The sequence below is a fragment of the Schistocerca serialis genome, chromosome 12, assembly GCF_023864345.2.
Source record: "Schistocerca serialis cubense isolate TAMUIC-IGC-003099 chromosome 12, iqSchSeri2.2, whole genome shotgun sequence".
Classification (NCBI taxonomy): Eukaryota; Metazoa; Arthropoda; class Insecta; order Orthoptera; family Acrididae; genus Schistocerca; species Schistocerca serialis.
In genome coordinates, this window is record NC_064649.1 from 16,933,435 (window position 1) to 16,945,455 (window position 12,021).

At 39.4% G+C, this 12,021-nt stretch overlaps 1 protein-coding gene across 4 annotated transcripts in view; it reads right to left on the minus strand.

Annotated features, from left to right (window-relative positions):
- The window catches only part of LOC126428105 (uncharacterized), an 857,744-nt gene that overhangs the window by 39,427 nt on the left and 806,296 nt on the right, over nucleotides 1–12,021 (minus strand). For 2 of the 4 annotated variants that reach the window (XM_050090006.1, XM_050090009.1), the window contains exon 8: nucleotides 4,957–5,049. The exons of the other annotated variants lie outside the window; for them this stretch is intronic. In XM_050090006.1, the coding sequence (XP_049945963.1) occupies nucleotides 4,957–5,049 (93 nt within the window). The remainder of the gene's footprint in view (nucleotides 1–4,956; nucleotides 5,050–12,021) is intronic. 4 annotated transcript variants of the gene reach the window in all.

Here is a 12,021-nt window from a genome sequence, read left to right on the forward strand (position 1 = left end):
GTGGATGTAGATCACTGCATTCTTCATTTTGAGGGCTCTTGAATGCTATAAAAATGATTATCAACATTGATTATCAAGCAAAATAATCGTTCCTTTATATATTATCAGATGCAAAAACTTTGTTTCAATATCTTCAGTGGTTTCAGCAATATTTTATGTTAATGGCTTAAGTTGCTCATCCTGTAAACGACAAGATTCCTTCAAGTTGTTATGGCAGAGTGAAAAAGGACCACAAAATTCTAAGAAGAGAATTTTAGATTGAAAAATTGCTTTATAAATCACATTCAGGATGCGCCCCCCCCCCACCAAAAAAAAAGAAAGAAATTAATAAATAAATAAATAAAAACCCACCAGCAATGCGTAGTATGTTGTGCTGGAAAATTGATCAGTTTTCAAGAAAAAACACAGATCCATAAAAGGCACAGCTTGGGCGTTGGAGGGTGTTGGAGTTTGAGATTGAACAGTTGTGACAGTTTGTTCCAATTCATTTTGGTGTCTGAATACAGAAAGTATGGAACCCTTTAGTCATCTGTGTACTGCGGAAGGACAGCCTGAGGCTAATAATGTTCCTGTACATAAACTTCATTCCTCAACACACAACCCTCGTGTGCATTCTACTGTGGATCTTGTGTGGTCTGCCAGTGCAGTAACATTGTTGACAACAGTGCAACATGTACCAGTACAAGCTGCGGGAATGACTGACATGGTGGTTGCATAAGGCAAAGCAGACTGCAGTGGGAGACCTGCTGCAAGATTGTATGTGAAACGTTTTCCAGACAGACATACCCCACATCATTCTATGTTTGCAACCATTGAGAGATGCCTCAGAGAAGCCAGAAAGTTTCTGCCTCAGGTGTGTCCATTGTACATAAAGTAGCAGCACTTTGTGCTTTGTACTTGCAAATACTATCCCCAGTGTACTGTTTGTGCCCTAGTAGGTGCCAAAATGTGATGTAGGTCATCCACGTTCAATTCAAACACTGTATTTGGAGGCAGGTGTACTGACAATGTTCGAAGAGGACCCAGCCACCAGCACTTGGTGGGTGGCACAGACACTACACATGGGCAAAAGTGCCATGCGGCATGTTGTCCATGAACTCTGGCTCAATCCGTATCATCTGCAGGAAGTCCAGGTATTATGGAAGGAGGACTACACGTGATGGGTATATTTTACGCAGTGGTATTTACAACAATGCATGCTCCAGTCACATTTTCTGAGCTAGGTGCTGTTCATGGATTAATGAATGTTTATTAAACTTACACAACATGCATGTGTGAATGGATGAAAATCCATGTACGCAGGTGATTCAACATCATTAACACAGAACTGATATTAACATCTGGGTTGGTTTAATTGGTGACAATATCATTGGTCCATATCTACTGCCAAACAGCCGGCTGTTGTGGCCGAGCGGTTCTAGGCGCTGCAGTTTGGAACCGTGCTGCTACTACGGTTGCAGGTTTGAATCCTGCCTCAGGCATGGATGTGTGTGATGTTCTTAGGTTAGTTAGGTTTAAGTAGTTCTAAATCTAGGGGACTAATGACCTCAGATGTTAAGTCCCATAGTGCGCAGAGCATTTTGAACCATTTTTTACTGCCAGACAGACTAACAGGACCAGTTTACCTCACATTTATTAAGGATGCATATGCTATTGGATGAAGTGACACAAAATGTTTGGATGGACATGTGGTAGCAACATGACAGAGCTTCCACGTACTTCAATTTCAGTGTGTGGAATCACCTCAGCGTTGCATGTCCCAATCAGTGGATTAGGGTGAACTACTTCTGTAGTTAGGGTGAACTGCTTCTGTGGTCAGTATGGTTGCCAGATCTGACACTTCTCATCTATTTTCTGTGGGGCACTATGAAGAGTAGGGCATACGGCATAGTTGTAACATCAGTGGAGGACATTATTGCTCAGGTCCATGGAGTGATTGAAATACTTCAAAGACAACTACATGTATTGTCTCTTGTGCATGAGGCTCAGAATCACCAATGTGACATAGGAGGTATGCAGTTCAAAGCCCATTTGTAACACAGACAGCAAAATGTACTACTTGTTTTGAATTTGTTGACGTAATGCGAAATGCAAACCCACATCAGTTTTCGGCACTCTCCTCTGCACAAGCCATACATTTCCATATATGGGTTCCTTCTTGAAAACTGATCAATGTGCCTTCCTGCACAACATACCAAGTGGCCAGATATAACACAATGATAGGAAAACAAAATAAAATGTTAGATATATAATGCCCAGGAATTGGTTTGTTAAGGCTTGTTTTGAATGAATGTAGACAAGTTGTCTGAAACTGGCACAGTGCTTGAACTACAGACAGGACACAATTTGTAAGCACACAGGAAAGGCCAATGACTGAAATTCGGCTCATTATTGATGCTTTTGTTGCTATTAGAAAAGATTCTAGATTTCATTCCAGATGAAGCAGCAACATTTCTCTGAGCTGCAATTGTATTAAAATCTGAAGCATTAGTAACGACAGTCACATAGACACACACATGCTTGTATAGCACTGTTGGTCATGCCAGTTCTCTGCAGTTTGGCAGGGTTGCAAAACATGGGAAAGACATCATACCAGGAATGAAATCACCCAAGAAATTCATTGTTCTGCTGTTTTTCTGCTTCATAACAAAACTACTGCCTATATACTGAGACTGAGTAACATTTTTCATCTGAATTGAGGTTATTCTGATAAAATATCTTACAATGTAGATAGACAATATTTATTCTATGCTATTTCATTTCCCATTAATTAGTTATATATGGATGAAAGTGACTGTATGCAAGTTGAGTCAAAACGCTGCTGACACACTTTTGAGGTTGATCTGAATTCTTTTGGAGTGTTTTGATGTAAGGTACCCATACTCTCCACTGACTCATTACAAATTAATGAATGCTGTTCATTGCCATATTACCACTAGGACTGTTCTGCAGTCAGAATAACTCTGAAGCAATGCAAGTACATGTGATACAGCATGGTACATGTGATGTTTGTAAAGAAAACATTGACAACACAGTTAAATGTGCTAGTAGCAAAGGGAGAAACAAAGTATTTAACTGTCTTACCAACAGGAAGTACCTGAGTCAGCTGAAAAATTTGTGCAAGTATTCTAGGTACTGTACAGTTAAAAATAGAACTAATGCAAAAATGTATAATGAGGTACAGGACATTAAAGATTCATTATTTTCAGTCAATCAGATAACCACCTAGATCAATATCTGAAACTTTGTGTGTATAATTCAGCCTCATCCTGAATGTTCATTCTCTCTCTTTGTTTTGGTTGTTTTGGTAGTATTGGATTACCATTTCTCTAGTGGCAGAAGTTCACATAAACAACAGCTGATCTAAGTATATTGCTCTACATAGAGATATCTCATTTTCTGAAACTGTAAATTAGTAATTCAGTTCCAGCCATAACAGATTTCCTTTTTCACCAACGAAGTTATCACTTTTCCAATTTCTTCCTCGAGAACTTGACAAGAATCAGAAAATAAAGATTAAGATTTCCACATAAATTTTTGGAACGAATTCTTCAGTATTATCTGTAACCTATTGCTTATTTTTTGTTCATTTTGTGATCAGGTAGTTCTTGAAACACAGTAATGTGAAGGAATGTGAGTTCCCTACCTCTGTTTCCATTGACAAAGAGAAACTATCTGAGTGTCAGTAGTGAAAGAAAGGGAACAAGTTGAAATGAACAAAGAAATGTGAAGTTTTGGCAAGTTGCCAGCTAAGTACTCACAGTAACATCTTCTACCTTGTTGGCATATTCTTTGCTGAAGAAGCACACCCAATATAAAAGCAAATGTAGTAGTTGGATGGTTGTGCTACCAGCTCTTTGGTTTATTATGTGCTCACTTGCTTCTCTTGTAAACAATGATTTTCACACACCTTGATAAAGTAATACAAAAATATATTTGAAAATTCCACTGAAAGGCAAAAGAAAATTAAAAAATACTACTGCAAAACAGTGAAGTAGTGGTTAATAACTGATGGAAACTTAGAAATGTGGTAAGAAATGCACATTTCAATTTTATGTGGAATTAAGAGAGTAATTAACAAAACCATAAATGAATCAGATCAAATTTGTTGCACAATACTCCATTCATTTGAATAAAAGTGATACATTTTGTAACATTGCAGGCAGATATTGTTTAAAGTTGCACACTTCGCTGTGCTAAAACAAAATAAGAAAGAAAGTACTATGAATCATTGACACATACATTCAAAAACTGCCTAGATATCTAAAGGTGCTTCTGCCATCTAATAAAAAGAAAAAAAATGGCATTTAACAGCAATACAAAATTCTTAAGATCTGCATAATGAGTGCTAAAAAACAATCTGAATTTTCGCTAGAAACAGCTTGATGCAATGAGGGCCCATTTCTTTTGTATGCAGCCTGCCCATACTTTATGCTGTGCTATCAAAGGAAGCTGCAAAATTATGATAAAAACATCAGGAATGAGCAATCATAGCTTTATTATCAAACAATTCTTCTATTTCTCTAGGCAAAATTGTTGCATATTTGGATAAATGAATGGAAAAATATTGTAATCCCACTATAATGTCTATAAACTAAAAATCTATGGTGAGCTACAGCACGACAATGAAGCAGTGGTTGATAGCTATGTGAGTGAAATGTCATTTGTGATCATTTCCTCAGGAACAGCCCAAGGTGAAACAAAAGTGACAGTAGTAGCCAGCACATTCAAACGGTCCTTTGGCAGCATGAAGAAGCTTCTGTTGCCTAGAAAGAAGTAACTGCACATCCAAATGGAAGTTCAGGCAGGAAACTTGATGTGAGATGCCGCACATCTTTGAAACAGCTGCTCACAACTTCTAGGAGCACGGTGCTGGCACTTGGATAGGAGCAACTTCTACTTATCCATCAGAAGATGACAGCAGCTTATCTACTGTTGATGGGTTTCTGTTAGTACCAAAGGAAGGCGTCGGTGACGGCGGTCGCAGAGATGACATGCTGGGCTGGCGGCTCGCCACCAGGTAGGAGTGGCGCCGGCGCGCTGCATCACCTGTTGAGTGTCAGACTGGATTGAGCAGTCCGCACTTTGGAACCTCGAGTGGCAAAAATGTGTGATGGACAGAGATATGAACTGAGAACCCAGATCTTTGGCTTTTACAAGCATGTTATCACTGGTCTACCTGAGGATACTCGTAGACCTAATGCCCAGTTTCATCTTACCTCTACTACTCTGCTACTATAACTTCCACAGATTCTTGAATATTGACAAGCATTCTTGAGAGGTAGGACAGAGTACAAGGTGACTTAGTTACAACGCAGTGTTAGTTCCATGAATAAATACAGGGTGTTCGGAAATTCCTGTTACAAACTTCTAGAACTTGTAAAGGAGAGTGAGTGCATATTCTTTTGAATAGGAACCCATGTCCAGAAATGTACCATTTCCATTCTATGACTGTTTCAATTCAGATGTTTAACTCATCCACTTCTGTTTGAGGAACTGAAGGAAACGTAATGAAACAACTGTTTATCGCTTAAGCACATTTGTTTGTATTAGCACTTAACATTATGTGTTTACATTATTCCAAAACAAAAAAGACCCCAGCATGCTGTACATACAGATGGTACTGATGCATTACAGCAGTGGCTCGATATGGTGACTACCAACATTGTTACAGACATTGTACCTGTACATGGAACACACACTTCATCCCATCTGGTGTCTCTTCAGTTTCTAGTGCATCGGCCAGAACATATGCCAGGAGTCCAGTAAATTAAAATTTTCATATGCCCCCACAAGAAGTAGTCTGTAGGATTTAAATCTGGCAACTGCGGTGACCATATGGCTGGTCCATCTTGGCCTATCAGTCTTTCACAGTATCATCTGTTGAGATGTCTCTGAACTGAGCGTGAGAAGGTAGGTGGGCAACATCATGCTGAAACCACATTTACTGATGGACATTGAATGGCACAGCTTCCAAGAATGGATTCAGAACATTTTGTAAGAAGATCAAGTGTACAGGACCAGGTAGCTTGAGAGGAAGAAGTTATGGTCAATCATATGACTGTCCAAAACACCTGCCCATACATTGATACCAAACCAGTTCTGAAATCCCCGAACATGTGTGGCACAAGGGTTTTTGTCTGTCCAGACATAGCTGTTTCACGAATTCAGGACACAATCCCTACTGAACTGACATTCATCTGTGAATAGAATTTGATGTGGACATGTTACACATCTGAATTGATACCATTGTAGAACAGGAATGGTACATTCCCGGACATGGGTTCCTATTCAAAATATCATATAGTCATTCCCTTTTGCAAGTCCTAGAAGTCTGTAACAGGAATTTCCAAACACACAGTATAGATATCAGAGCATTAGGGAATAGGGGAGTATATGTGAAACCTACATCACAACTCATATGATTTGATAGCTTCCTGCAACTGCTTGTTGCCTCTGAAAATAAGTTGTGATTGACACTCTGTATGATAACCAGATATGTTCTGATTGGGACTGCTGACTTACTTACCTCATATCTGCATTTCTGTCACTGCAATGACCGTTTGCCATAATTTTGTAACACTTCTCTATATCCAAAAGAATTTGTATGGAAGGGGTAGCACAGGTCATTGAGAATTTGTGAGAGTATGGAAAATAAATCGATATTAACTCAAATTGTCTCTACTGCATAAGATTCAGTGTGGCTTGTTCAGTGGATGATGCCAATAAACAGAAGGACTCAGCAGTGGACACCACAATGTTCCAAATACTGAACTTAGGAAATGGTTTATGCATTTAGAATCATATTCAGTTTAATTCTACTATCCTCACCTCTTCCATTTCCAATTTCATCTTAACATCAGATATGGCTTTTGCCACACCACACTAGGCCACCCAACTTTAGGAAACCTGTTTACACACTTTCTTTGTCTTTACCAGTCTGTTATCAACATATAATAGCTTCCTATCAGTCTAGGGCTTACTGAAGGCCATACTAAAGGTGTAGGAAGATAGGCCCCTGCAAAGTGTCCAGGCACAGAAGGGGTGCAATAACTGAATGAGAAATATACCTAGAAAGAAAGACAGTTTAAGAATTAATTGAGTGAGACACGTAAGTTCTCCTATCCCTTGTTTATCTATCTTCTGCTTACAAAAAGAAGCCTTTTCCTCAACACACAGCTGTAAACAGTCATTGTCTCTGAGTTATTTCTATAGTGTCATTTTATTCAAGTAGCAAAAGAAGAAATGACTACTGCCAAGCAGACATCTTTTGCTAACATGATTTATAGAGAAATAGTGCACTTGGTTCACACAGCTGAAGCCCATAGGGCTCGCTCGTGTTCAGGATCGGAGTTCTTGGTGCTACTTCTCTATTTTGAAGAGTTGGTGTTGTGCAGAATCAGTTTGGTATGGTTTTGGAATCATCAGTGATAAGACTCTGTTGCCCATCTCCATCCTAAACAGCAATCTAGTGCATGGCACAAATGTTGTGGGGGGGGGGGGGGGGGGGAGATTATGTGCTTATCGTGGCATAACTGAAGCACTGCAGGTGGGCGTGTGTCATAGATACCATTTCAGGGGGAGGTGGAGGGCCACAGTTCTGTGACTTCTGAAAAAATAAGGAAGGGCAGAAAGAAAGGGAAGGATACGGGTGAAGTAGAGGGGGAAGAAAAAAGACAGGTAGGAAATGGATTGGAGGGGTCTAAAGTAGGAGGGGGGGGGGGGGTAATATGTGAAAGGGAATCACGAGGAGATTTAGACTGGAATGTGTGGATCAACAGTTCCATTAAGACCTCCCTTACCCTGATATGGAGATTCTTGTTTCTTGTTTTAGGCTACTAGATGGAGCCACTCGTTTTCCCAAGTGAGGCAATGCAATGAAAGTAGGAAGAGTGTACTTTGTATTGGCTGTTTTGTTTCAGCTTCATACTGACCAACAATGGAATAATGAAAAAGGAATCACATTATTGTTGCAGTGCTGCTTGGGTACTATGTGTTGTTTCATGTTTTGAATTGTATCATACATAACCGATCACTTCTATGTGTACCTTTTACTCCATTATAAAGTCATTCTGATCTCAATTAACCAGCTAATCAACGAAGAGAATTAAACAAAAAATAGAATGATATTAAGGGTTGCCACCTTTGGCTAGTCTAAAGTCATGAATGTGCCACCATTGACAAGTCAAAAGTTGGGACAATGCCACCTTTGGCAAGCCAAAAGGCAGGACATCCCAAACAAAAGGTAGTGCTTAATATATTAAATGTGCAGTTCTTACTAAGATTCTGTCAGTTTTTATCCTTACACCAAAACTAAACTACAAATATCATACTTGAAGCTTAAAATATTTAAAAGTTAACAGTGTTTGCCTTATACACTGGTGAAAATCAGTGGGGTTGGGTATGGAACTTGTAAATGTACTTGTTGTCTCGTGTAGTGGCTTTTAGAAGTTTTTTTTTGTTCATCTTAGAACATGTTAATAGAACTCTAAGAAGCTCGTATTATAGTTTATTTTTACAAGAAGTTCACTTTCCACAGATGAAAATTATACAATATGATATAAAAAAGTATAACTATAGAAGTAAACCAGAAAAATAGGGGCTTGAGTGTGCCCCATCATACTCATTTGGGACATGCGACAGTTACGGAAAAGTAGAGATGATACCTACAATGTTGGGACAGATTGGAATCCTACTGATGTCAGCAGGAAGGGATAACGGAAGGGAGGCAGCACAATGTAGAAGTTGGTCCTGAGCACCAGATACTCTGTTGTCTGCACAAACCCATTGGTCACCTGATTGTATCTAAGGGTGCCCATTCACAGCTCAAACAGTGTGGGTGACCCCCTCGCCAACCATAGCCGTGACCTGTTTGTGTGTGGACACCAATATCAACTTGGTTACCCTACCTGCCAGTACTGGTAGAGTGTGTGCTGGCTGGTTGGTGTAAGTAGGTAGGGGTCCACCAGTGGAGCGATGCCCTTAAACCCCAGACTCGACCACAAGCTCATTGTCCACACACAAGTGAGCAGATTGGAGCTAACCTGTTCAGTGAGTGGGTTGGTAGATTGGTCAGCCTGTCAGTCTGTGTATGGGGTCCTTAGCCCTTTGGACTTCTGCTCTGTTCATCCCACCACATCCACTTCATATTCCATAACCTTTTACCTCTGAAGTTGCCATCCTCACTCCATGGGGTTGCCGTGTTCCAAATTTCCACATTTCCCACTTGAAACCCAGTGTTATTACCAACCTGAAGTTTATTTGATCTGAAGATTGTTGCTCATCTGGCTCACTAGAATCAGGTCTCAGATTAAGACTCTTGCATCATCATTTTTTTGGAACTAAAGATTTTTTCCAGGTGGACCAAACAGTTCTAGATTTATCCTCCGCACTCATGCTCTGAGGTTGGCTTTGTTCCTGATGTAAATGTCTACTTTAGAGTAGAGGCTTAAACCTGGCTGGACAAAGTTGATATGTAGTGACTGAACAATTAGGTAATATTAATGTGTTTATTTATTGGGACACCCGTACTTTCAGTGGTTTACGCCACCCTGATACGTTGTTCCTGTTTTGAGTAATTTGCCTAGGAGTTCGATCCCTGTGTTAATCTCTAAGGGAGCATTTCACATGGCAGATCACTGGTCCTATAAGTCTAAGATTGGAGTTCATGTTGATGTCCAGAACACAGCTTTGACACACTGTGGAGGTTATTTCTGTGTGTCAGTCTGCTTCAGAGTGATGCAGTTTTGCGGAGAGTTCTGTTGACATTGCTTGACAGATTAAGGCTGTGTGCTGGACCAGGATTTGGACCTTGACCCTTGCTTTTGTGGTCAATTGCCTTGCTGAAAGCACCATCAAAGAGTGCCCCATGGTGTGATATGAGAGCTTGTTTTTCAGTAATTCTTTTCTTGCTGCAAGGTGCCTGAATGACGACTTCAGAAAAATATGCAGAACAAAATAGTTTGGAAAATATGTAAGAGGTACTGACATATTGAAGCTTTAAATCTTGTTTTGAGGCCTCACTCGGTAACTTGATTGACAAGACCATTATCTGTGAAAGGCAAAGGTTTGGGTTCAAGTCACAGGATGCAGCAGTAGTCATCCTTTAGCTTTTATAGTTTGTTAGAAATGGTGCAGTGAGAACCTAAAAACAGTGGAAAACAAAAACAAAACGTTCATGAGAATGTCATCTTGGAAAGACAAAATGCAGTTGGCCAACACACTGAGTCATATATCTCCCATTGTGTTCAAACATCTTGTACAGATGTTAATATATACGCCACATAATTTCTAGATGACTGAAACTATGTATGTTAAGTGATGTCTGAAGGTAACAGATTACTAGAGGGAAATGTTATCATCATCATTTTTGTATTACAGTTGACTGCTTGGTTGCTGTCCTGTCCTATTTATGCTGATGATGTATCAAAATACTATGTAACACTGAAGAGAGATTACCTGTGATGGCCTCAATGTGCATTATCTTATGGTGTCATTTGCGTTTCAGTGCCCTAGTAACCTATATTGGACTTAACTATATTTTGTCAATACTATACAGGTGTTGTGTAAGTACAAATGTGAGCTTTCCAGGATTAGATTTGCAAATACATCTCAAAGAAAGTATTTGTGTACCATGGACTTTCGTCCAGTCCTGAATCAGCAGTTAGACAGTTCAACGCCTGCAGCCAGCTCAATACAGCACCATGAAAGATTACCTTCTGACTTAGCAGACACTACACACAGAGAACTAGGATCATTAACAGAGTTTCTGCAATCATTAGTATCAGTTATAGTATCAGTGCCATAGACTGTCAAGAGAGAGCAAAGTTAGAAATTATTCTATTAGGTATAGAACATCATAGATATGAGAGAAATCAGTTCTTTTGGACTTTTGGACATGTCTGACAGAGCAGACACCACTTGTGATGAAGCAGCAGGGACATACACATGAATAATTAGGGTTGAAGGAAACAGCATGGGAAACAGGGCAATGTAATGGCGAGAGTTGAAAATTTGTGGCATAATGAGAGTCGAACTCAGATGTTCAGCTTCTCTAGAATGGTTGCCTTAACCGCATTGGCCATCCGCACAAGTTTTCCATCAGACCCAAAATTAGGCATTTGGGTTGGATGGAAAGTGTGTCTGGAAGGCTGATGCATTTAAGGCAACCATTCTAGAGAAGTGGAGCATCTGCCTTCGACTCTCGTTCTGGAATAAATTTTGAACTTTCTTTTTTTTTTTTTTTTTTTTTTTTTTTTTTTTTTTTTTTTTTTTTTTTTTGCTGCAACCCCTGTGCAGGGAAGTCATTATTTCCTTCCTCTCTCTTTTCCATTCCCTTTCCTTTCCATTCATTTCACCTTGATTATTCCTGTCATACATCAAATTGTACCAAATTTAAGTAGGGCTTACCATTCTATCACATACTCTTAGTGGCGGCTGGTTATCATGTGATAATGTGCTACAGCACACTGATAATATTACACTAAAATTATGCCATTTTACTTTGAATGTGATCTAGAAATCACACTAAAATTATGTCATTTCTCTTCAAATGTGAGTGGGAAATAGCACTAACATCACCGCATTTCTCTTCGAATGCATGCTGGTGTGTAAATAAAATGGATGAAAATATTGCTGCAAACAGCAACTGTGTAAACCTGAAGAGGTTGAAAAATCAGTCGACCAGTTGCAAACAAAGGTTTACGGGCTAATAAACCTTTATTTCAAACTGGTTGGCTGATTTTTCAACCTATTAGGATGAAAATAGGTTTTGTAGTGCCTCTCTCCCCATTAATGAGAAACCAGTGCTGAAATTAAGGTCAGCTGCATTATGATCGACTCCTGACTGGTCCAATGCACAGAGTGACAAGGTGTGAACCTGGGTTTCAGCCCTACTAGTACCAACATTTTTTTCATTTTATTTTATTCCTTTCAATGTTAAACTATTAATGATACAATTTAAATATATTTAAACTGTTCAGTTCATTAAATTTAGTTACAGTTACTACTCATCTTCGTCAA